We start from the raw sequence: 23,467 nt of genomic DNA, 5'->3' as shown, positions 1-23,467 counted from the left end.
CCCGAATAGCTGGGATTACAGGCACCAGCCACCGCACCCAGGTAATTTTTGTATTTTTAGTAGAGACAAAGTTTCAGTATCTTGGCCAGGCTGGTCTCGAATGCCTGACCTCGTGATTCCCCGGCATCGGCCTCCCAAAGTGCTGGGATTACAGGCATGAGACACCACACCCATCCGAGACTTCATCTCAAAAAAAAAAAAAAAGAAAAGAAAAAGAAAAGGAAAATATTAATATAATATTTTACTAAATAAATGTCATAAAATTACATATATCCAGAGAGAACAGGTATTTTGTGACTTTTTTTAAAGAAAACATTTATATTTTTATTTTTTTGAGACAGTCTTGCTCTGTCCCCCAGGCTGGAGTGCAATGGCGACACCTCTGCTCACCGCAACCTCCATCTCCTGGGTTCAAACGATTCTTCTGCCTCAGCCTCCTGAATAGCTGGAATTACAGGCAGGCCTCACCATGCCCGGCTAATTTTTGTATTATTAGAGGTAAGATTTCACAACGTTGGCAAGGCTGGTCTCAAACTCCTGACCTCAAGGGATCCACCTGCCTCAGCCTCCCAAAGTCTTGGGATTACAGTCATAAGCCCCTGTGCCCAGCGGCACTTTCTGACATTACCAAGTGGAGTGTGTCAGTTATATTGCAGACCACATACCAAAAAGCCGTATGTAAAATCATAAAAATTAGTCAGTCAGGTGTGGTGGCTCACGCCTGTTATTTCAGCACTTTGGGAGGCCAAGGCAGATGGATCATGATGTCAGGAGTTCAAGATCGGCTTGGCCAACTAAGCAAAACCCCGTCTCTATTAAAAATACAAAATTTAGCTGGGTGTGGTGGCACACGCCTTCAGACCCAGCTACTCAGGAGTCTGAGCTGGGAGAACTGCTTGAACCCAGAAGACAAACGTGGCAGTGGGCCAAGACCATGCCATTGCAATCCAGCGTTAGTGACAGAGTGAGACTCTGTCTCAAAAAAAAAACAAAAACTGATTTTGGGCCAGGTGCGGTGGATCACGCCTGTAATCCCAGCACTTTGGGAGGCTGAGGTGGGTGGATCACAAGGTCAGAGTTCAAGACTAGACTGGCCAAGATGGTGAAACCCTGTCTCTACTAACAATACAAAAAGCAGCCAGTGTGGTAGAGGGCGCCTATAATCCCAGTGACTCAGGAGGCTGAGACAGAGAACTGCTTGAATCCAGGAGAAACAGGCTGCGGCGAGCTGAGATCGTGCCACTCTACTCCATCGTGGGTGACAGAGCAAGACTCTGTCTCAAAAAAAATAAATAATTAATATTGTAACCAATGACGAAACCAGCAAGCAAACAGTAGTACATTTATACAGCCTACAGAATTCTAAACAAGTCCCTCTTAAGAAAAAAGCCACGACTTCTACTTACCACCAGCTCACGATATAAAAAGTGAAATAAATGGTAAGATCACTACTTTCTGAATCAACCCCAGCACACCATTCAAGAGACACATTATAAACAAACTATCGAAAATCAAAAACTCAACATTATTTTGAAATAAAAACACTCAATACACACAGAATACAAAAAACCCACCTCAACATAATAAAGACCATTTAGGAGAAGCCCACGGTTACCATCACAGTGGATGGCGAAAGCCTGAAATCTCTTCCTCTAAGATCAGGAAAGAGACTAAGAAGCCTGCTTTTGTTATTTCTAGTCAGCATGTTACTGGAATCCTGACTGAAGAAATCAGACACAAGAAAAAGAAAGAAATGCCAAGCAGTGAGAAAAAAAGTAAAATGCTCTGTGTTCACAGAAGACATCATCTGATATGAGGAAATCACCAAAGACTCCATGGAAGACTGGGCACCACCGGTGACTCATGCCTGTAATCCCAGCATTGTGGGAGGCTGAGGTGGGCAAATCACAACGTTAGCAGTTCGAGGCCAGCCTGACCAATATGGTAAAACCCTGTCTCTACTAAAAATACAAAAATTAGGGGGACATAATCCCAGCTACTCGGAAGGCTGAGGCAGGAGAATCGCTTGAACCTGGGAGGCGGAGTTTGCAGTGACTCAAGGTCGCGCCACTGGACTCCAGCCTGGGCGACAGAGCTACGCTCCGTCTCAAAAAGAAAAAAAAAAGAAAGATTCCATGAGAAGACTGTGGAAATTATATATTTCATTGGGGATTAATATTTAGAAAATACAAGGAATTTTTACAAGTTGGCAACAAAAATCAAAAAACACAATTAGAAAATAAGTCTAGGAACTGCATACACCTTTCTGCAGAAATGACAGACAAATCACCAATAAGCATAGAATAAATAAGCACCAAAAAAAAATAAAAAACGTAGCATGTAGGAAAAAACAATAACTACAATGAAACATCATCTCAAGTGCATTAAAAGATTTAGCATCCATAGGAATAGACAGGAAGTGTTGGTAAAAATGCAGACACGGCCAGGAGCAGAGACTCACTTTGGGAGGCTGAGACGGGTGGATCATCTCAGGTCAGGAGCTCGAGACCAGCCTGACCAACATGGAGAAGCTCCATCTCTACTAAAAACACAAAATTAGCCAGACGTGGTGGCACAAGCCTGTAATCCCAGCTACCCGGGAAGCTGAGGCAGGAGAATCACTTGAATACAGGAGGCGGAGGTTGCAGTGAGCAGAGATCACACCATTGCACTCCAGCCTGGGCATCAAGAGTGAAAGTCTGTCTCAAAAAATAATCAATCAATTTTTTTTTTAATGCTAAGGTGAAAAAGCCTTTTGCACTGTTGCTGTGAATGTATAATGGGATAGCCCCTTTTAAAAAATCATATAACAGTTCCTCCAATCATTCATAATTGAATAACCCCATGGGCCAAAAAATTGGAAACAGGATCTTCAAGAATAGCTCTAGTAATATATAGATAGATAGATAGATATAGATACAGATATAGATACAGATTTTTTGTGTTGTTTCATTTTGTTTTTGAGACGGAGTCTGGAAACAAAACCAGTCTACTCCACCTAGACTGCAGCACAAGGGCCTGATCTTGGCTCACTGCAGCCTCCCCTCCCGGTTCAAGAGATTCTCCTACCTCAGCCTCCTGAGTAGCTGGGATTAAAACTGTACATCACCATGCCCAGCTAAGCTTTTTTTGTGTGTGTGTATTTTTAGTAAAGATGGGGTTTCACCACGTCGGCCAGGCTGCTCTCCAACTCCTGACCTCAGTTGATCTGCCCCCTGGAACTTCCAAAGTGCTGGGATTACAGGCTTCAGCCACCACGCCTGGCCTAGCAGTATTATTTATAATAGTAAAGAGAAGGAACCAACCCACATGTCCATCGACAGATAACGGTATCAACAAAATGTGGTATACACATACAATGGAATACTATTCAGCCTGAAAAACAAACTTGCACAGGGCCAGGGGCAGTGGCTCATGCCCATAATCCCAGCACTCTGGGACTCTGAGGCAGGTAAATCACATCAGGCCAGGCATTCGAAGCCATCCTGGCCAACGTGGTGAAACAGCCATCTGGAATAGAACTACCTAAAATGAATCACGCGTGGTGACACACGTCTGTAATCCCAGCAACTCAGAAAGCTGAGGTAACAGGATCACTTGATCCCAGAAGGCAGGTGACAGTCAGCCAGTATCACACTACTGCACTACACCCTGGGTGACAGAGTAAGAGACTGTCTCAAAAAAATAAAAATAAAGGAAATGAGAAGCCACTCCCTGACACAACAGTACTCACAATGCAGATATATAAAAAAAAAAATGAAGACTATCACTGAAAATAAGGAACTGAGGATTACATAAAATAAAAATGCATTTAGAATACATAGAAACTGGCCAGGCACAGTGGCTCACGTCTGTACTCCCAACACTTCGAGAGGCCGAGGCAGGTGGATCACCTGAGGTCAGGAGTTCGAGACCAGCCTGACCAATATGAAGAAACCCCGTCTCTAAAAAAAAAAAAAAAAAAGGCCAACATGGAGAAACCATGTCTCTACTAAAAATACAAAACTAGCCAGGCATGGTGGTGGGTACCTGTGATCCCAGCTATTTGGCAGGTTGAGGCAGGAGAATCACTTGAACCCGGAAGGTGGAGGATGCAGTAAGCCAAGATCACATCACTGCACTCAAGTTTGGGCAATAAAGCAAGACTCCAACTCAAAATAAATAAACAAACAAGTTAAAAGCCACTGTGTCTTGAACAAATGACAGAACTAAAATATGGGGACCTCATTCAACCTCACAAGCCCTCCCTCAATAAGACTGATGAAAACATATCTGTTACAGGGTCGATCCTACGCCAAATTGAGCAAAAGTTTTCTCGTTAAAAATGAACGATGACACATATTGGTGTGAAAACAGTGAAATGAACAAGAGTTCAGTCAAAAGCCTCATACATATGTATCACTGTCACCTCAATAAATTGAAAAATTTATATTCTTCATATTTACAGCACATTTACTGTATACAAATAAATGCTCAAGAACCATATAGTACACTGTATTGATAAATAATCCACAACAAGCTCATGTAAGCATAACCAAAATCAACGGAAATGTTCTACTGTGAAACAAGAATAGCCCTGAGAAGTGATGAAATGATTACAAAAATTGGCCAGGCCTGGTGGCCCACACCCATAGTCACAGCTATTCGAGGGGTTGACGCAAAAGAATTACTTGAACCCGGAAGGCAGAAGTTTCAGTGAGTCGAGATTGCACCACTGCACTTCATCCTGGGTGACAGAGTGAGACTCCATTTCTATTATTTATGTATTTATTTATTATGAGAAGGAGTCTCACTCTGTCGCCCAGGCTGGAGTGCAATGGTGCGATCTCGGCCACTGCAACCTCTGCCTCCCGGTTTCAAGAGATTCTCCTGCCTCAGCCTCCCGAATAGCTGGGATTACAGGCACCAGCCACCGCACCCAGGTAATTTTTGTATTTTTAGTAGAGACAAAGTTTCAGTATCTTGGCCAGGCTGGTCTCGAATGCCTGACCTCGTGATTCCCCGGCATCGGCCTCCCAAAGTGCTGGGATTACAGGCATGAGACACCACACCCAGCCGAGACTTCATCTCAAAAAAAAAAGAAAAAGAAAAGGAAAATATTAATATAATATTTTACTAAATAAATGTCATAAAATTACATATATCCAGAGAGAACAGGTATTTTGTGACTTTTTTTAAAGAAAACATTTATATTTTTATTTTTTTGAGACAGTCTTGCTCTGTCCCCCAGGCTGGAGTGCAATGGCGACACCTCTGCTCACCGCAACCTCCATCTCCTGGGTTCAAACGATTCTTCTGCCTCAGCCTCCTGAATAGCTGGAATTACAGGCAGGCCTCACCATGCCCGGCTAATTTTTGTATTATTAGAGGTAAGATTTCACAACGTTGGCAAGGCTGGTCTCAAACTCCTGACCTCAAGGGATCCACCTGCCTCAGCCTCCCAAAGTCTTGGGATTACAGTCATAAGCCCCTGTGCCCAGCGGCACTTTCTGACATTACCAAGTGGAGTGTGTCAGTTATATTGCAGACCACATACCAAAAAGCCGTATGTAAAATCATAAAAATTAGTCAGTCAGGTGTGGTGGCTCACGCCTGTTATTTCAGCACTTTGGGAGGCCAAGGCAGATGGATCATGATGTCAGGAGTTCAAGATCGGCTTGGCCAACTAAGCAAAACCCCGTCTCTATTAAAAATACAAAATTTAGCTGGGTGTGGTGGCACACGCCTTCAGACCCAGCTACTCAGGAGTCTGAGCTGGGAGAACTGCTTGAACCCAGAAGACAAACGTGGCAGTGGGCCAAGACCATGCCATTGCAATCCAGCGTTAGTGACAGAGTGAGACTCTGTCTCAAAAAAAAAACAAAAACTGATTTTGGGCCAGGTGCGGTGGATCACGCCTGTAATCCCAGCACTTTGGGAGGCTGAGGTGGGTGGATCACAAGGTCAGAGTTCAAGACTAGACTGGCCAAGATGGTGAAACCCTGTCTCTACTAACAATACAAAAAGCAGCCAGTGTGGTAGGGGGCGCCTATAATCCCAGTGACTCAGGAGGCTGAGACAGAGAACTGCTTGAATCCAGGAGAAACCGGCTGCGGCGAGCTGAGATCGTGCCACTCTACTCCATCGTGGGTGACAGAGCAAGACTCTGTCTCAAAAAAAATAAATAATTAATATTGTAACCAATGACGAAACCAGCAAGCAAACAGTAGTACATTTATACAGCCTACAGAATTCTAAACAAGTCCCTCTTAAGAAAAAAGCCACGACTTCTACTTACCACCAGCTCACGATATAAAAAGTGAAATAAATGGTAAGATCACTACTTTCTGAATCAACCCCAGCACACCATTCAAGAGACACATTATAAACAAACTATCGAAAATCAAAAACTCAACATTATTTTGAAATAAAAACACTCAATACACACAGAATACAAAAAACCCACCTCAACATAATAAAGACCATTTAGGAGAAGCCCACGGTTACCATCACAGTGGATGGCGAAAGCCTGAAATCTCTTCCTCTAAGATCAGGAAAGAGACTAAGAAGCCTGCTTTTGTTATTTCTAGTCAGCATGTTACTGGAATCCTGACTGAAGAAATCAGACACAAGAAAAAGAAAGAAATGCCAAGCAGTGAGAAAAAAAGTAAAATGCTCTGTGTTCACAGAAGACATCATCTGATATGAGGAAATCACCAAAGACTCCATGGAAGACTGGGCACCACCGGTGACTCATGCCTGTAATCCCAGCATTGTGGGAGGCTGAGGTGGGCAAATCACAACGTTAGCAGTTCGAGGCCAGCCTGACCAATATGGTAAAACCCTGTCTCTACTAAAAATACAAAAATTAGGGGGACATAATCCCAGCTACTCGGAAGGCTGAGGCAGGAGAATCGCTTGAACCTGGGAGGCGGAGTTTGCAGTGACTCAAGGTCGCGCCACTGGACTCCAGCCTGGGCGACAGAGCTACGCTCCGTCTCAAAAAGAAAAAAAAAAGAAAGATTCCATGAGAAGACTGTGGAAATTATATATTTCATTGGGGATTAATATTTAGAAAATACAAGGAATTTTTACAAGTTGGCAACAAAAATCAAAAAACACAATTAGAAAATAAGTCTAGGAACTGCATACACCTTTCTGCAGAAATGACAGACAAATCACCAATAAGCATAGAATAAATAAGCACCAAAAAAAAATAAAAAACGTAGCATGTAGGAAAAAACAATAACTACAATGAAACATCATCTCAAGTGCATTAAAAGATTTAGCATCCATAGGAATAGACAGGAAGTGTTGGTAAAAATGCAGACACGGCCAGGAGCAGAGACTCACTTTGGGAGGCTGAGACGGGTGGATCATCTCAGGTCAGGAGCTCGAGACCAGCCTGACCAACATGGAGAAGCTCCATCTCTACTAAAAACACAAAATTAGCCAGACGTGGTGGCACAAGCCTGTAATCCCAGCTACCCGGGAAGCTGAGGCAGGAGAATCACTTGAATACAGGAGGCGGAGGTTGCAGTGAGCAGAGATCACACCATTGCACTCCAGCCTGGGCATCAAGAGTGAAAGTCTGTCTCAAAAAATAATCAATCAATTTTTTTTTTAATGCTAAGGTGAAAAAGCCTTTTGCACTGTTGCTGTGAATGTATAATGGGATAGCCCCTTTTAAAAAATCATATAACAGTTCCTCCAATCATTCATAATTGAATAACCCCATGGGCCAAAAAATTGGAAACAGGATCTTCAAGAATAGCTCTAGTAATATATAGATAGATAGATAGATATAGATACAGATATAGATACAGATTTTTTGTGTTGTTTCATTTTGTTTTTGAGACGGAGTCTGGAAACAAAACCAGTCTACTCCACCTAGACTGCAGCACAAGGGCCTGATCTTGGCTCACTGCAGCCTCCCCTCCCGGTTCAAGAGATTCTCCTACCTCAGCCTCCTGAGTAGCTGGGATTAAAACTGTACATCACCATGCCCAGCTAAGCTTTTTTTGTGTGTGTGTATTTTTAGTAAAGATGGGGTTTCACCACGTCGGCCAGGCTGCTCTCCAACTCCTGACCTCAGTTGATCTGCCCCCTGGAACTTCCAAAGTGCTGGGATTACAGGCTTCAGCCACCACGCCTGGCCTAGCAGTATTATTTATAATAGTAAAGAGAAGGAACCAACCCACATGTCCATCGACAGATAACGGTATCAACAAAATGTGGTATACACATACAATGGAATACTATTCAGCCTGAAAAACAAACTTGCACAGGGCCAGGGGCAGTGGCTCATGCCCATAATCCCAGCACTCTGGGACTCTGAGGCAGGTAAATCACATCAGGCCAGGCATTCGAAGCCATCCTGGCCAACGTGGTGAAACAGCCATCTGGAATAGAACTACCTAAAATGAATCACGCGTGGTGACACACGTCTGTAATCCCAGCAACTCAGAAAGCTGAGGTAACAGGATCACTTGATCCCAGAAGGCAGGTGACAGTCAGCCAGTATCACACTACTGCACTACACCCTGGGTGACAGAGTAAGAGACTGTCTCAAAAAAATAAAAATAAAGGAAATGAGAAGCCATTCCCTGACACAACAGTACTCACAATGCAGATATATAAAAAAAAAAATGAAGACTATCACTGAAAATAAGGAACTGAGGATTACATAAAATAAAAATGCATTTAGAATACATAGAAACTGGCCAGGCACAGTGGCTCACGCCTGTACTCCCAACACTTCGAGAGGCCGAGGCAGGTGGATCACCTGAGGTCAGGAGTTCGAGACCAGCGTGACCAATATGAAGAAACCCCGTCTCTAAAAAAAAAAAAAGGCCAACATGGAGAAACCATGTCTCTACTAAAAATACAAAACTAGCCAGGCATGGTGGTGGGTACCTGTGATCCCAGCTATTTGGCAGGTTGAGGCAGGAGAATCACTTGAACCCGGAAGGTGGAGGATGCAGTAAGCCAAGATCACATCACTGCACTCAAGTTTGGGCAATAAAGCAAGACTCCAACTCAAAATAAATAAACAAACAAGTTAAAAGCCACTGTGTCTTGAACAAATGACAGAACTAAAATATGGGGACCTCATTCAACCTCACAAGCCCTCCCTCAATAAGACTGATGAAAACATATCTGTTACAGGGTCGATCCTACGCCAAATTGAGCAAAAGTTTTCTCGTTAAAAATGAACGATGACACATATTGGTGTGAAAACAGTGAAATGAACAAGAGTTCAGTCAAAAGCCTCATACATATGAGGCCGTGAGCCACAATGATGGCCTCCCTTGGAGGAATTTCAACAACACTGACCACTGCTTAGAGATGATTATTAGTTTATGAGATAAACAGTGTCACAGTGCCACTGGCAGAGGCTACTGTGATGCTCCTCAAAACCCAGAATAGGCCGGGCATGGTGGCTCAGGCCTGTAATCCCAGCACTTCGGGAGGGCGAAGTACGTGGATCACCTGAGGTCAGGGGTACGAGCCCAGCTTGGGCAACAAGGTGTATCTCTACTGAAATACAAAAACTGGCCAGGCGTGGTGGCCCACTCTTGTAATCCCAGCTACAAGGGAGGCTCAGGCAGGAGAACTGCTTGAACCCAGGAGGTGGAGGTTGCAGTGAGCTGAGATTGTGTCACTGCACTCCAGCCTGGGCGACAGAGGGAGACTCTTGTCTCAAAAAGCAAAACAAAAACCAAAACCAAAAAAAAAAAACAACAATCATTACGGTGATAACACCTCACGGTCAGCGTCATGCTCTCTACCTCGTATCCTGGTAGAATACGAGCATTACGGTGATAACACCTCACAGTCAGCGTCATGCTCTCTACCTCGTATCCTGGCCTATGCTGACAGTTGTGCTCAGGGATTCCAGGGGTGTCTCTGCCTAGAGCAGGATGGTTCAATTATATTAGTGAAAGCGTTCTTCACGAATTTTCTGTTTCTACGTAAACCCACTTCACAGGAGAGTCCCTAACAAGTTATCCATGACCGATAGGAGGGTCATCACTGCAGAAAATAACGACATATACACGTAAAGCATATACAGAGGCCAGGCGCGGTGGATCTGACTTGTAATCCCAGCACTTTGGGAGACCAAGGCAGGTGGATCACCTGAGGTCAGGAGTTCGAGACTAGCCTGACCAACATGGAGAAACCTCGTCTCTACTGAAAATACACAATTAGTTGGGCATGGCGGCACAGGCTTGTAATCCCAGCTACTTGGGAGGCTGAGGCAGGAGAACAGCTTGAACCTGGGAGGCAAAGGTTGTGGTGAGGCGAGATCCCACCACTGCACTCCAGCCTGGACAAGAGTGACACTCTGTCTCAAAAACAAACAAACAAAAAAGCATAATGTACGGGGCAAAATCACAAAAAGAAATATAAAAGCAGGAAGAGCCAAGATAGACAAGGGCAGATTCCTCGTGTCTGGAATTTTCCTCACCCACAAACTGCAGGTTCCTGTAGTTCTCCGACATCACTTCCCTGTATAAAGCCCTCTGCGCAGGGGTCAGGCATTTCCACTCCTCCAATGAGAATTCTACAGCCACATCCTTGAAAGTCAAGTGTCCCTAAAATGAAAAACACATTTCAACAAAACATGGAGGACTGAGTTACCACCTTCACATGAAATGAGAAAAGAGAAATTAAGCATCCGCTTCATCACAGACTGTTCTGACAAACCCACCTTAAGGTATTTTTGAACATTTCTTCTCTATTGCTGCATTTTATTGTACTTTGCCACGAAAGATTTTAAGATCCCCAAAGTCAGTGTAGAAGTCCTGGTTTTATGGACAATATAAAAAATACACAAACAAAAAGGAAACACAAGGCCAGGCGGGGTGGCTCGCGCCTATAATCCCAACTCTTTGGGAGGCCAAGGCGGGCAGATCACTTGAGGTCAAGAGTCTGAGACCAGCCTGGCGCGGTGGCTCCTGCCTGTAATCCCAGCACTTTGGGAGGCTAAGCCCGGAAGATCACAAGGTCAGAAGACCGAGACCAGCCTTGCCAACATGGTGAAAGCCTGACTGTACTAAAAATACAAAAATTAGTGGGGCGTGGTGGCAAGTGCCTATAATCCCTGCTACTCAGAAGGATGAAGCAGAATTGCTTGAACCCAGGAGGTGGAGACTGCAGTGAGCTGACATCGTACCGTTGCACTGCAGACTGGGTGACAGAGCAACACTGTTTTAAAAAATAAATAAATAAAAGATTAATTAGCTGCTGCGTGTGCTGACACGTGCCTCATCATTCTAGCTCTTTGGGAGGGTAAAGTGTGGATGACTTGAGCCCAGGAGTTCAAGGCTGCTGTAAACCAGCATTGTGCCATTGTACTCCAGTCCTGGGCCACAGAATGACACATTTTCTCATTTGTCTTTTTTTTGGTTTTTTGAGATGGAGTCTAGCACTGTTGCCCAGTCTGTATTGCAATGGTACGATCTGGGCTCCCTGCCACATCTGCCTCCCAGGCTCAAGCGATTCTCCTGTCTCAGCCTCCCGAGTACCTGGGACTCTAGGCAGGTGCCACCATGCCCAGCTAATTTTTTTTATTTTTAGAAGAGACAGGGTTTCACCACGTTAGCCAGGATGGTTTCAAACACCTGACATCGTGATCTACCAGCGTCAACCTCCCAAAGCGCTGGGAATACAGGTGTGAGCCACCACTGTGCTCGCTTTTTGTTTTCTCAGACAGAGTCTCTGTCTATCACCCAGGCTGGAGTGCAGCACAGTCTTGGCTTGTTGCAACCTCCACTTTCTGGGGTCAAGTGATTCTCCTGCCTCAGCCTCCTGAGTAGCAGAGCTTACAGGCATGCACCATCACACCCAGCTAATTTTTGAATTTTTAGTAGAGACGAGGTTTCAGCATGTTGGCAAGGCTGCTTTCGAACTCCTGACCTTTAGTGATCCATCTGCCTTGGCCTCCCAAAGTGCTGGGACTATAGGCATGAGCTGCTGCACCCAGACCAACAACATGTCTCTTAAAAAAAAAAACAACTTTGGAGTCAGAGATGTGTTGATCTACTAGTGTGGCTTCCACTGCATTACCAAATCAGTTACAAAATATCTCCCCTGCCGGGCCCCGTGCCTCACGCCTGTAATCCCGGCACTTTGGGAGGCCAAGGCAGGCGAATCACGACGTCAAGAGATCGAGACCAATCTGGCCAACATGGTGAAACCCTGTCTCTACTAAAAATACAAAAAAATTAGCTGGGCGTGGTGGCGCGCGCCTGTAGTCCCAGCTACTCGGGAGGCTGAGGCAGGAGAATTGCTTGAACCCGGGAGGTGGAGGTTGCAATGAGCCGAGATCGCGCCACTGCACTCCCGCCTGACGCCTGGTCATGGAGTAAGACTCTATCTAAAAAAACAAACAAACAAACAAACAAAATATCTCCCCTTACTGGTCTCCTGTTCCAGAATTCACCAGACATTTGTGCACAGTAACCTATGTGTTTCATATGTAGTTTCTCTGATCTGGTCACAAAGGTCTGACATCCAGATGTGGCCCACAATAATCCAGGCTGCCCAGCAGCACTGACACCACAAGGCCCACACCCCGTGTCCATCCAGGTCTGAGTGTCAGCCCTTCCCATCACCATGCCCAGTGGAGCCTCTTCCCAGGTTCACGTCACTGGGTCACAGGAGATGGAATCTCGGAGCAGGTGACAGGAACTGAGGGAAGGCATGGGTGAGTGCGAGCCAACGTGTCAGGCAGGACGCTTCAGACCCAGAACAGACTGGCTACTACAATACCTGGCATTTCAGAGAGGAAAGAGACAGATGAATCCACCAAGGAGTATCACTTTACCTGAGGAAGAGCCATGCCTGGCTCCTTTGCTTGCCTCTTATGAGCTGCTCCCTCACGGAACATGAGTCTTTAGAAATCAACCCTGTAAGTGAAAAAAATTTAAGACTTAACGTTGGAAAAAACTGACTCCCTTCCTATGAAAACACACACAAAGGGGGGAGACCTCACCCTGTAGAAAGGCGGGCCTCTGCTGCCCACCGCACCAGAGATCATGCAGAGAGAAGAAAGTCCCTGGCCACATGTGGTGGCTCACACCTGTAATCCCAGCATTTTGGGAGGTGGAGGTGGGTGGATCACAAGGTCAGGATCTTTGGTAGAGATGGGGTCCCACTATGTTGCCCAGGCTGGGCTGAAACCCCTGGACTCAAGCATCCCCTTGCCTCAGTTTCCTAAAAACTGCTGGGATTACAGGCGGGAGCCCCTGCGCCCAGCTCCTCTTTCTCTATTACTTTTCATCACGTTGATTGCTTCCCTCCCTAATTCTGCACATCTCTCTCATTCTCCCCTTCTCTCTCTAGCTCTTCCTTTCTTTTCTTTTTCCCTGGGATTCTGCTCCTCACTTTGTACTCCTCTCCCTTCCTGCTGTCTATCCCCTTCTCCCCTCTATTCCTTCTCTTCCACCTCTTCTGCTCCATCCTCCCATCTTATTTAACCTCTTGTTGCTCCTTCTCAATCCTTCCATCGTCCTCAATCTCTATATATTTCTGCCTCTTCTCCCCTCTCTGCGCCTCTGCTCTCCCTGTTAAATTCTCTCTTCCCTGCTATACCCCCGTCCCCACTCTCTGGCACCCCACGTCCCCAGGTGTCCTCCCTGCTGTGGTTCCCTCTGCTCTCCTTGCCACCAGCACCACTCTGCTCTGTCTGCCCCGGCTCCAAATCCCTCCTCGTCTCTCTCACTCTCATGAGCCTCCCTCTGTGCTGCCCCATCCCTACCTTGCTGTCCTTCATCTCTCTCTACATCTCGCTTTTCTCTACATTTCTGCAGTTGCTTTTTCCCTCCTGCTTTTTTTTTTTTTTTTGAGACGGAGTCTCGCTCTTGTTACCCAGGCTGGAGTGCAATGGCGCGATCTCGGCTCACCGCAACCTCCGCCTCCAGGGTTCAGGCAATTCTCCTGCCTCAGCCTCCTGAGTAGCTGGGATTACAGGCACGCGCCACCGTGCCCAGCTAATTTTTTTGTATTAATAGAGACGGGGTTTCACAATGTTGACCAGGATGGTCTCGATCTCTCGACCTCGTGATCCACCCGCCTCGGCCTCCCAAAGTGCTGGGATTACAGGCTTGAGCCACCGCGCCCGGCCTTTTTTTTTTTTTTTTTCAACTTTTGCTGTCTCTTGGCAAATCCCTCACCCCTCCTCGACTTTGCCATCTGTTTTGGGTCTTTCTCACTCTTCTTTTCTGTCTCAGGTTTTCTACTGCTCGGAGCGAATCTTCCAGAGGCTGGAGCTGGACAGGCAAGACCACCCCGTGGCACACGACAGGTCCCGGGCACCTCCCCAATGCGGGCTCAGCGGAAGCGGTAACTGAGGAGGGGAGACCTGGGGAGCGGCAGGGCCCCTCACAAGGAGGGAGGCGTGGGGGCGACGGCGCCTTAGCACAACGGTGGGGTCTGCAGGATCCGACGACCAGGCAGAGGACGCGTCTTCCCAGGGACTGAGGCGGCGGCGCTGCACTCAGTGGGCCGGCGAGAGTGAGGGTGGGAGGCGCCCGGGGCGGGAATCCCCCTGTCCGGTGAGGACTTTAAAAAGCGAGGGGCGGGGCCGGGAGTGGTGGCTCACACCGGGAATCCAAGCACTTTGGAAGCCAAGGCGGGCGGATCACCTGAGGTCGGGAGTTCAAGACCAGCCTGACTAACATGGTGAAACCCCGTCTTTTTTAAAAAAAGAAAAATAAAATAAAAGGGAGGAGCGGGAGGAGTTAGAAAAAGGTCTTGAGCAGGAAAAGGAAGTGTATACAGTGCCCTATAGCAGAAAAACCAGGGACGGGACAAACCTGAGAGCGACTTTACACCCAAAAGGGAGCGACCCTTGGACTCTCATGGGGACGTCTCAATTTGCTCTGGGTGAAGAAAAACGGGTGAGAATTTCCAGTTCTGTGGGCCCACGTCCCAGATACAGAAGCGCTGGGGACATGGGAAGCAGAGACTGAATTCAGTACAGCGAAACTCGCACGTCACAAACGGACCTTCGCTCGACGCGAGCCGCTTCCCGCTTTGCGCGAGTGCGCGTGCGCGGGACGGAAGGCCGTCCTGGGCGGGGCCTGCAGGGAGGTGGGCGGGGCCTGGGCAAGGTAGGGGCGGGGCGCAAGGCGGAGAGACCTCGCCCTTCAGAACCCGCAGAGGCGTCGGGGGCAGCACGTGTGTGGCTCTCAGCCTCGATCCCAGCGCCTCCGTTTCTCGGGTTTTGGAGGTGAGACCGGCCAGGAAGGTTGAGGCCTCATTCAAAAGCCCTGGAATTGTCTGTAACGGGGATGCAAACCAGAATGTGAAATGCAAAGCTCTGTCTTGGCGGAACGTACGATTTCATGCTGACGGCCCACACAGCAGAATAGAAATCCTCTCCCTTTCCATTCTCCATTCACTCGGGAAGGAGAGTCCAGCCTGTGCTCTGCTTCAGAGACTTTCCTAACGCCACCGCCTGGGAGGCGGAACGGAGTGCTGAGGCCGGGGAGGAGTGAGGTCACCACCTGCTGTTTACACACAGCCGGGATGCGGGCGCAGGGGCGGGAGCCTTAGGTCCCAGCTACTCTGGAAGCAGCGGCGGGAGGACTGATACACTTAAAGGAAGATTACTTTATCATCCACAACAAGGGACAATAGGCCAGGGGCGATCGCTCACGCCTGTAATCCCAGCACTTTAAGAGGTTGAGGTGGGTGGATCACCTGAGGTTAGGCTTTCGAGACCAGCCTGACCAACAAGGTGAAACCCCATCTCTACGAAAAATACAAAAATTAGCTGGGTGTGGTGGCAGGCACCTGCAGTCCCAGCTACTCAGAAGGCTGAGACAGGAAAATTGCTTGAACCCGGGAGGCGAAGGTTACACAGAGCCGAGATTGTGCCCCTGCACTCCAGCCTGGGCGAGGGAGTGAGCCTCCGTCTCAAAAAACCACCGAAGGGACAATGCTCGCAAAAGCTCTTATCCCTGGGGCTGCTTATCTTACTAATTATTAACGGAAAAACTGTTTTTGTTTGCTTGCTTGTTAGTTTGTTTTGAGACGGAGTCTTTCTCAGTGATATCAGCTCACTGCAACCTCCACCTCTGGGGTTCAAGCAGTTCTCCTACCTTAGCCTCCCAAGCATCTGGGATTACAGGCACACGCTACCATGCCCGCCTAATTGTTTTCTATTTGTAGTTGAGACGGGGTTTCACCATGTTGGCCAAGCTGGTTTCAAATTCCTGACCTCAAGTGATCCACCCACCTCGGCCTCCCACCGTGCTGATTACAGGTGTGAGCCACCCCTCTGGGTCCTGACTTTATTTTCAAGATATATGAAATTGTTCTTCACCTCCTGTGTGTAGTAGACAGTTTTGCTCCTGCGTCTATGTGTACATACATATGAACACGACATGCTGGAGCTTTTCTAGAGTCCCAGCCTATGTTTCAGTAGGAAAGAGGACAATACCGATGGATCTAGCAAAATATTACAGAAATTCCTCCACTGACTTTCTCCTTCTGAATGCTTTGAGAGCACTGTAATAGGTGGGCATGGAGCTCTCTTATAGCAAACAGAGAACTGGGTATCTTTAACGTCTACCAGAAGGTTTTGTTTATGTTTTTGTTTTTTAAGACAGTCTCACTCTGTCACCCGGGCTGGAGTGCAGTGGCACGATCTCATCTCACTTCAACCTTCACCTCCCGGATTCAAGTGATTCTTTATCCTTAGCCGTTCTAGTAGCTGAAATTACAGGTGTGCACCACCACGCCCAGCTAAGTTTTCTATTTTTAGTAGAGACGGGGTTTCACCATGTTGGCCAGGCTGGTCTCGAACTCCTGACCTGAAGTGATCCATAAGACTCAGCCTCCCACAGTGCTGGGATGACAGGCGTGAGTCACTGCCTAGGTTTTAGAACCCCTTTAGTTCTGGAACCCCCTCTGAGGTATCATGAAGAACGCACAACATCTAAACAAAGGGGACAGTTAAAGTCCAGATGCTGCATCATGAAGCTTTTCATTTCCAAATCAATACGGCTTCTATTTTAGTCCAGCACGGACGCGGCTCCCAAGAGGCAACAAGGGAGAATACAAACACACGCAAGGGCACGTCCCCGCTTCTGGGGGAAGTTGGACTCACCCAGGGAGACCAGGTTCCTGTAGTTCTCCAACATCACGTCCCTGCATAAAGTCCTCTGAGCAGGGTCCAGGCATCTCCACTCCTCCTGAGAGAATTCCATGGCCACATCCCGGAATGTCAATAGACCCTGAAATGAAAACACACTTTAACCACATGGTTATGGGAGGAGTTCTGATCTTTACAGAGAATGAGAAGAGGAGAGAGGTGAAAGCATGGATTTAATTGTAGGGAATGTTCTGACAAATGGAGAACGGGATTTTTCACCACATTATGTCTTCCCAGGTGTGTTTATTATACTTTTCGAAGAGGTCAGGATGCCCTCTCGGTATGGATTTCTTATGTTTGTGGATACTACAAGAAATACACAAACAAAAAATCAATGCAGAGTTTCTGTTATAGAAATGTTAGAAATTGTGATTGACACACCAAGTGACATTTAGTATCTAGGTGAGACAGAGCATGAGTGATGTCTTCAGAGATGACAACGTACACAATGAAAGGTCAGAAACTAAACTTCAGCTGGGCACAGTGGCACATGCCTGTAATCCCAGCTATACAGGAGGCTGAGGCAGGAGAACTGCTTGATCTTGGAAGGCAGAGGTTGCAGTGATCCAAGATCACACCACTGCACTCCAGCCTGGTCAACAGAAACTCCTTTTTTAAAAAAAAAAAAAAAAAAAAATTAGTCAGGCATGGTGGCACACACCTGTGGTCCCAGCTATCTGGGAGGCTGAGGTGGGAGGACAGCCTGACCCTGAGGGTGGAGGTTGCAGTGAGCTAAGATCATGGCTCTGCACTCCAGCATGGGCAATAGAGCAAGACCCCATCTCGAAAGAAAATAAAATGCATTAAAGCAAAATTACCAGAAGTACAAAAATCTGTTTTGCATATATGCATGTCCACAAAATAAAACCTACACAGACTCACAAAAACTACATGGTAATAAAAAGTGTTGTCATCTTCTCCAGATTTTCAAAATATAAAAGATTTTTAAAATATATACGTGTAAAAAATAAAAATAAAAATAAAACATATACGTGTATGTATATATGCACGTGTATGCATATATGTGTGTGTTTATATATACCTACATAAAGGTTTTAACAAACCTTCTGGAGGACCCACATGTTGTCATCCAGCAGATTTCCAATGCACATGTCAAAGAGCAAGCTAGCCATGTCTACTAACATGAGAACATGTAAAGTTTCACAACTGGCAGGATCAAATTTCAAAGTAAGATATTTACTGGAACACAAAGAACAAAAAAACAGGCACTGGGGTTTACTTGAGCGTGGAGGGTGAAGGAAGGAGAGGAGCAGAAAAATAACTACTGGAGGGCAGGGTGGTGGCTGACACCTGTAATCTCAGCACTTTGGAAGGCTGAGGCAGGTGGATCACCTGAGGTCAGGAGTTTGAGACTAGCCTGGCCAACATGGTGAAACCTTGTCTCTAGTGAAAATACAACAATTGGCCAGGCGCAGTGACAGGCACCTGTAATACCAGCTACTTGGGAGACTGAGGCAGGAGAATCACTGGAACACAGGAGGTGGAGGGTACAGTGAGCTGAGATTATGCCACTATATTCCAGCTTGACTGACAAGAGCAAAACTCGGTCTCAAAAAAATAAAGAAATAAACTAACTATGGGGTACTGGGCTTAGTACCAGAGTGATTAAATAATCTGTACAAAAACCCCAGTGACATGACTTTACCCATGTAACAAACCTTCACATGTAGCCCCAAAGCTAAAGTAAAAAAGTAAATATGAAAAATTTTTTTTCAATTAATTGCAGAATTTTTTCTGAAGCATCATAACAATTCAGACATACACGAGTACCAGACTTGCCCTGACACCTGACACAGAATTGACAGTAGTGGGTCCTGGGTGAGGCTGGAAGGAGGGTGGAGGACGTAACAGGGAAAGGAGGTGCTTTCTGGCCAAGGGGCTAAGCTGCAGCTTTGCTTGGAGCTTCACCACAAAACAAATACATACATCACGTGGTGTTTAAATATAAAAATATATATTTAATAATTGGTAAGCTGGGAATAGTGGTTCACGCCGGTAATCCCAACACTCTTGGAGGCCGAGGCGGGTGGATCACCTGAGCTCAGCAGTTTGAGATCAGCCTGCTAACATGGTGAAACTCCGTCTCTACTAAAACTTCAAAAAAAAAATTAGCTGTGCATGGTCGCATGTGCCTATAATCCCAGCTACTTGGGAGGCTGAGGCAGGAGAATCCCTTGAACCTGGAAGGCGGAGGTTGCAGTGAGCTGAGTTCATGCCACTGCACTCCAGCCTGAACAACAGAGAGAGATTCGGTCTCAAAAAATCATAATAATAATAGTTGGAATAAAAATATGGCTTCATCCCATAAGGACAAAAAAGACATATAATGATTGTGAAGGTGGTTTTTCCCGGAGCGAGGCTTATCCATTGCACTCCGTATGTGCTGACCCCTGAGATTTCCCCAGATGTGGGAAACTTGACTGCATAATCTGCGGTAGTAGGAGACTGCATTCATGCTTCCCCTGAATTTAAAAAAAAAAAAAAGAAGTACTGCTCCTATATTTGAGAGAATTATAACCATTTTGACCAAAGACTCCCGTTTCACAAGCCTCTCCACAGTAACACCACAGTCTGCATGAGCTTAATGTGCTAAGAATGGTTTAATGAAAGTTTAATGGTTTAATGCTATTATTTAGGTTGGTTTCATATTCTTATAATAAAGATGGACTAAAACACCTTGTATCATTCCTATCTGTGTGTGAACTTTCCATTCTAATTAGTAAGATTTTTGGAGTCAAGAAAACAGTAACTCATTCAATTAGTGAAAAATGTAGTATAAAATCAGACAGAAAAAAAATTTTTTTTTTTTTTGAGATGGAGTTTCGCTCTTGTTACCCACGCTGGAGTGCAATGGCGGGATCTCGGCTCACCGCAACCTCCGCCTCCTGGGTTCAAGCAATTCTCCTGCCTCAGCCTCCCAAGTAGCTAGGACTACAGGTGTGTGCCACCATGCCCAGCTAAGTTTTGTACTTTTTTTTTTTAAGTAGAGACGGGGTTTCACCATGTTGACCAGGATGGTCTCGATCTCTTGACCTTGTGATCCACCCGCCTCAGCCTCCCAAAGTGCTGGGATTACGGGTGTGAGCCACCACGCTTGGCTGCCACAAGGTTTATGCGTACTTTAGTTCTAGAACCCTCACTGAGGTAGCCTGAAGAATGCAGAACATCTAAACAAATGGGACAGTTAAAGTCCAGATGCTACATTATGAAGCTTCTCATTTCAAAATCAATTCGGCTTCCATTGTAGTCAAGCAAGGATGCGGCTCCCAGGATGGTGATCAGTTCGAAGTGAAAGTCTGTGAGAGTGTGCATCGTGTGAGAGGACGGGAGGAAAAGAGTCAAAACCCACACCACTAGAGTGCACGTTAACGAACTTTAAGAAAGGCTTGTGACCGGGCGCGGTGGCTCAGGCCTGTAATCCCAGGACTTTGGGAGGCCGAGGTAGGTGGATCACGAGGTCAGGAGTTTGAGACCAGGCCGGCCAAGATGGTGAAACCCCGTCTCTACTAAAAATACAAAAATTAGCCGGGCACGTTGATGGATGCCTGGAATCTCAGCTATTCAGGAGGCTGAAGAAAGAGAATCGTTTGAACCTGGGAGGCGAAGGTTGCAGTGAGCCGAGATCATGCCGTTGCACTCTAGCCTGGGCAACAGAGCGATACTCCACCTCAAAAAAAAAAAAAAAAAAAAAAAAGGCTTCTCAGGAGACTATGGAGTTAAATTGTCCCCTCAGAAGTTAAGGACCTTGTGTGAGCTAGAATGGCCTTCCTTTGGGGTCGGATGGCCGGCCACAGGAACGATAGACAAACCATTGGCCGAGTGTTTAGGGCGGTGACGAGGGCATCCAGATCAGTTTCCATATATTGATTTATGGCTAAATATAGCCCAGACATGCCCTAAGTGGTTGAAATCTTGCCTAGCCGCCTACTAGAAAGCATTAGTGGCACGGACAGGGACAGAGGAGGCCAAGGAACCGACAGACCCCAAGCCCACGAGGGAAGAGACTAACAGACAAGAGGTACCAGAGAAACCGATTTCACAGGCTCCCCTGAAGAAAGAGCAGTCCCACCCTTCCGCTCCAGTACACCCATCCCTAGCACACCCGAGGCAAGGTGAACAGCGAGGAGCAGGCGCTCGTGCTGTGCAGGCCGAGGTGCAGGGGCTCACGTGGAGTCAGACTCACAGGGGAGTGGGAGCTCGACACCTCCCCCTCATAAGGAAACGAGAGAAACAAAAAGTGACGTGGCCAGTTGTCTCCGATCTGACCATACTTGGGCTTTCCAGGTGCTTCTCCGTGAAACATGGGCAGGGGCAGGTTCATGGTGGGCAAATGTGGGTAACGCCCCATATAGGCACCGAGGAATGAGAGCTAAGCAGAACCTTGGCACAGTTAGGGCTTGAGGAATATCTCACTTTATAGTGTTACTACTCAGCTATTTCCTTTTATATAATCCTTTATGCAATCATATATTAGTTTATAGAAATAGGGCTTGAAGAATCCCTTTACATAATCCTCTATATATAATCATACAATAGTTGATAGTATGAGTGCCTAAAGGATATTTCCCTACACACACATATATAATTATATCTTAGTTCATAATCGGAGGAATGCCTGGAGTGGACACAGTACAGAGCATGATTTAAGGGAAACACAGTTATACCAGGACAAGAACCCATGGCCCAGGCGGCAGCGTTCAGTATCGTAAAGATACCCGCTCTGTGGCAGGCTTGGGGCAAGAGCCATTCCTCCTGATAAAGGAGTTGTAGGACCTTGCTCCAGTTCTTGTGGAAGGCTGCCCTCAGACCGGTAATTCACCTTGGTGACTGTGAACTCTATCAGCTCTTGTTACTGTGCTGCTCGAAAAGCATCTTCCCATAGAACTCACTGGAAGCTGCCAGAAGGTGGCGGTAACCTCGACAGCTCTGTCACTGCTATGTGACTTAAAGCATCCTCCTATAAATCTTCTTAGAAGTAGTTTGCCCATAGATAGAAGTATTGCACACTGTACCCTCTTCACTGCACATGGCCCACCTTCAAGCCTCGGTGACCTAATGGGGGTGGACCCCATATTTTATTGCTCACGACCCTATCACAATCCTTAAAGATGATTTCACTCACTGCCCTGCCCCCAACCTATACACAATAAATACTCATGCTTCTGGACATTCGGGGCCTCGCCTGACTCCGCTTATAGGTGGCGTGGCCTCCCAAACCCAGCTGCATTTTCTTGTACTTCTGTGTCCTGTCTCTTTATTTCTTGGATCCTGCGCCTCAGCACAGCATAAGGCTCACCCCATGACCCTATGGGCACTCAGCCCTACATCGGGCTCCCAACATGCCCTACAAAGAGGAAGACCCTGGGGTTCAGGGGGCGGAGAGTGAAGTCACTGGCTCCAGCCCAGGATCCAAAGTCAAGTCTGTCTGGGGTCCTGTCCCTGTCACCGCTCCCTTGACCCAACCCCCACAGACCTGGGAAGGAACCCGGCTCCTCCAGTTTCAGGACAGGGCTGCCCAAACCGCCCTGCCAGGATCCCTCCCAGAGAACAAACAGCTCCAGCCCGCCGCCAGCCTCCCTCCTCCACCACCTCCTCCTCCTCCTGCCAGGCCGGTTCCCAGACCCACCCTCCCTCTCCCCACACCCTCGCCAGCGCTGGCTGGTCTCAGAGGAACGCCTAGGCAAAACCCACCCAAACCCCTTTCAGTTAGGCAGGGGACATGCCTGGGCTTCCTGAACACTGCCGATGAGACCCCTCTCATCAGTTAGAGCTGCCTGCATTTTCCTCGCCTCCCCAGACAGGCTGGGAACCCTAGAAACTGAGGCTTGGGCCAGCCCATTAGAGTCAGCACTCGGCCACCCTCTCGGCTGCTGCTGTCAGTGCTGTCACCATCAGCGTGACTGTCACACACCTCACTTCCTGTGGCCAGCCGCACCCCTGCAGATTTAACCCGCCAGCCTCCGCAAGGTCTCCCCCGCCTGAGATCCTCTCCGCATTCCTGGCTTATTCTCAAAATTCAGGTCAAAGCTCAGATGCCACCTCCTCCCCTGACCACCCTCCCTGAAGTGGCCGCACCTGCCTGCTCCTAGTCACTCCATCCCTTCAGCTCTGTTTCGTTTCCTCCATAGCGTTTACCATAGTCTGAAAGTCTTATTCATGTAGGTGTCTACTTGTTTATCTCCCACCACACCCACTAGGATGACAGTATCACAAAGGCTGGGGTTTCATCTGTCTCCTCCTCTGTATCTGCAGAACTTAAAACACACTTGGCACACAGTAGGTGCTTAAGTATTTGCTACT

At 47.0% G+C, this 23,467-nt stretch overlaps 2 protein-coding genes across 2 annotated transcripts in view; both read right to left on the bottom strand.

Annotated features, from left to right (window-relative positions):
- Window positions 1-17,191, bottom strand: part of LOC135276699 (zinc finger protein 888-like) — a 94,522-nt gene extending 77,331 nt beyond the window's left edge. The window contains exon 1 of the mRNA XM_064380831.1: window positions 17,102-17,191. The gene's annotated coding sequence lies outside the window, so the exon portion shown is untranslated. The remainder of the gene's footprint in view (window positions 1-17,101) is intronic.
- LOC135276687 (zinc finger protein 568-like) lies at window positions 9,965-18,279 on the bottom strand. The gene is made up of 5 exons (XM_064380753.1): window positions 18,227-18,279; window positions 17,062-17,244; window positions 14,025-14,109; window positions 10,451-10,577; window positions 9,965-10,014 (listed from the first exon to the last, which is right to left on the bottom strand). Exons 1-5 carry the CDS (start codon window positions 18,277-18,279, stop codon window positions 9,965-9,967), a joined length of 498 nt encoding a protein of 165 aa, XP_064236823.1.
- Window positions 18,280-23,467: the final 5,188 nt, after the last annotated feature.

This window comes from Aotus nancymaae, unplaced genomic scaffold (genome assembly GCF_030222135.1).
Source record: "Aotus nancymaae isolate 86718 unplaced genomic scaffold, 86718_ANA_hifiasm-v0.15.2.pri h1tg000028l, whole genome shotgun sequence".
NCBI classification, from domain to species: domain Eukaryota; kingdom Metazoa; phylum Chordata; class Mammalia; order Primates; family Aotidae; genus Aotus; species Aotus nancymaae.
The sequence above is the reverse complement of the archived record's forward strand: the minus strand, read 5'-3'. Positions and strand labels throughout refer to the sequence as shown.

Bases quoted from the DNA above. Each gene is read 5' to 3' on its own strand.
- LOC135276687 (XM_064380753.1), bottom strand. From the start codon at position 18,279: ATGGCTAGCTTGCTCTTTGACATGTGCATTGGAAATCTGCTGGATGAC. The intron at 10,578-14,024 runs CCTGGTCAACAT...TTTTCATTTTAG, and splicing joins GGTCGAGAGATCGAGACCAT to GGACACTTGACTTTCAAGGA. The intron at 10,015-10,450 runs GTGAGGAAAATT...TATTTTCTGCAG, and splicing joins CAGGAACCTGCAGTTTGTGG to TGATGACCCTCCTATCGGTC.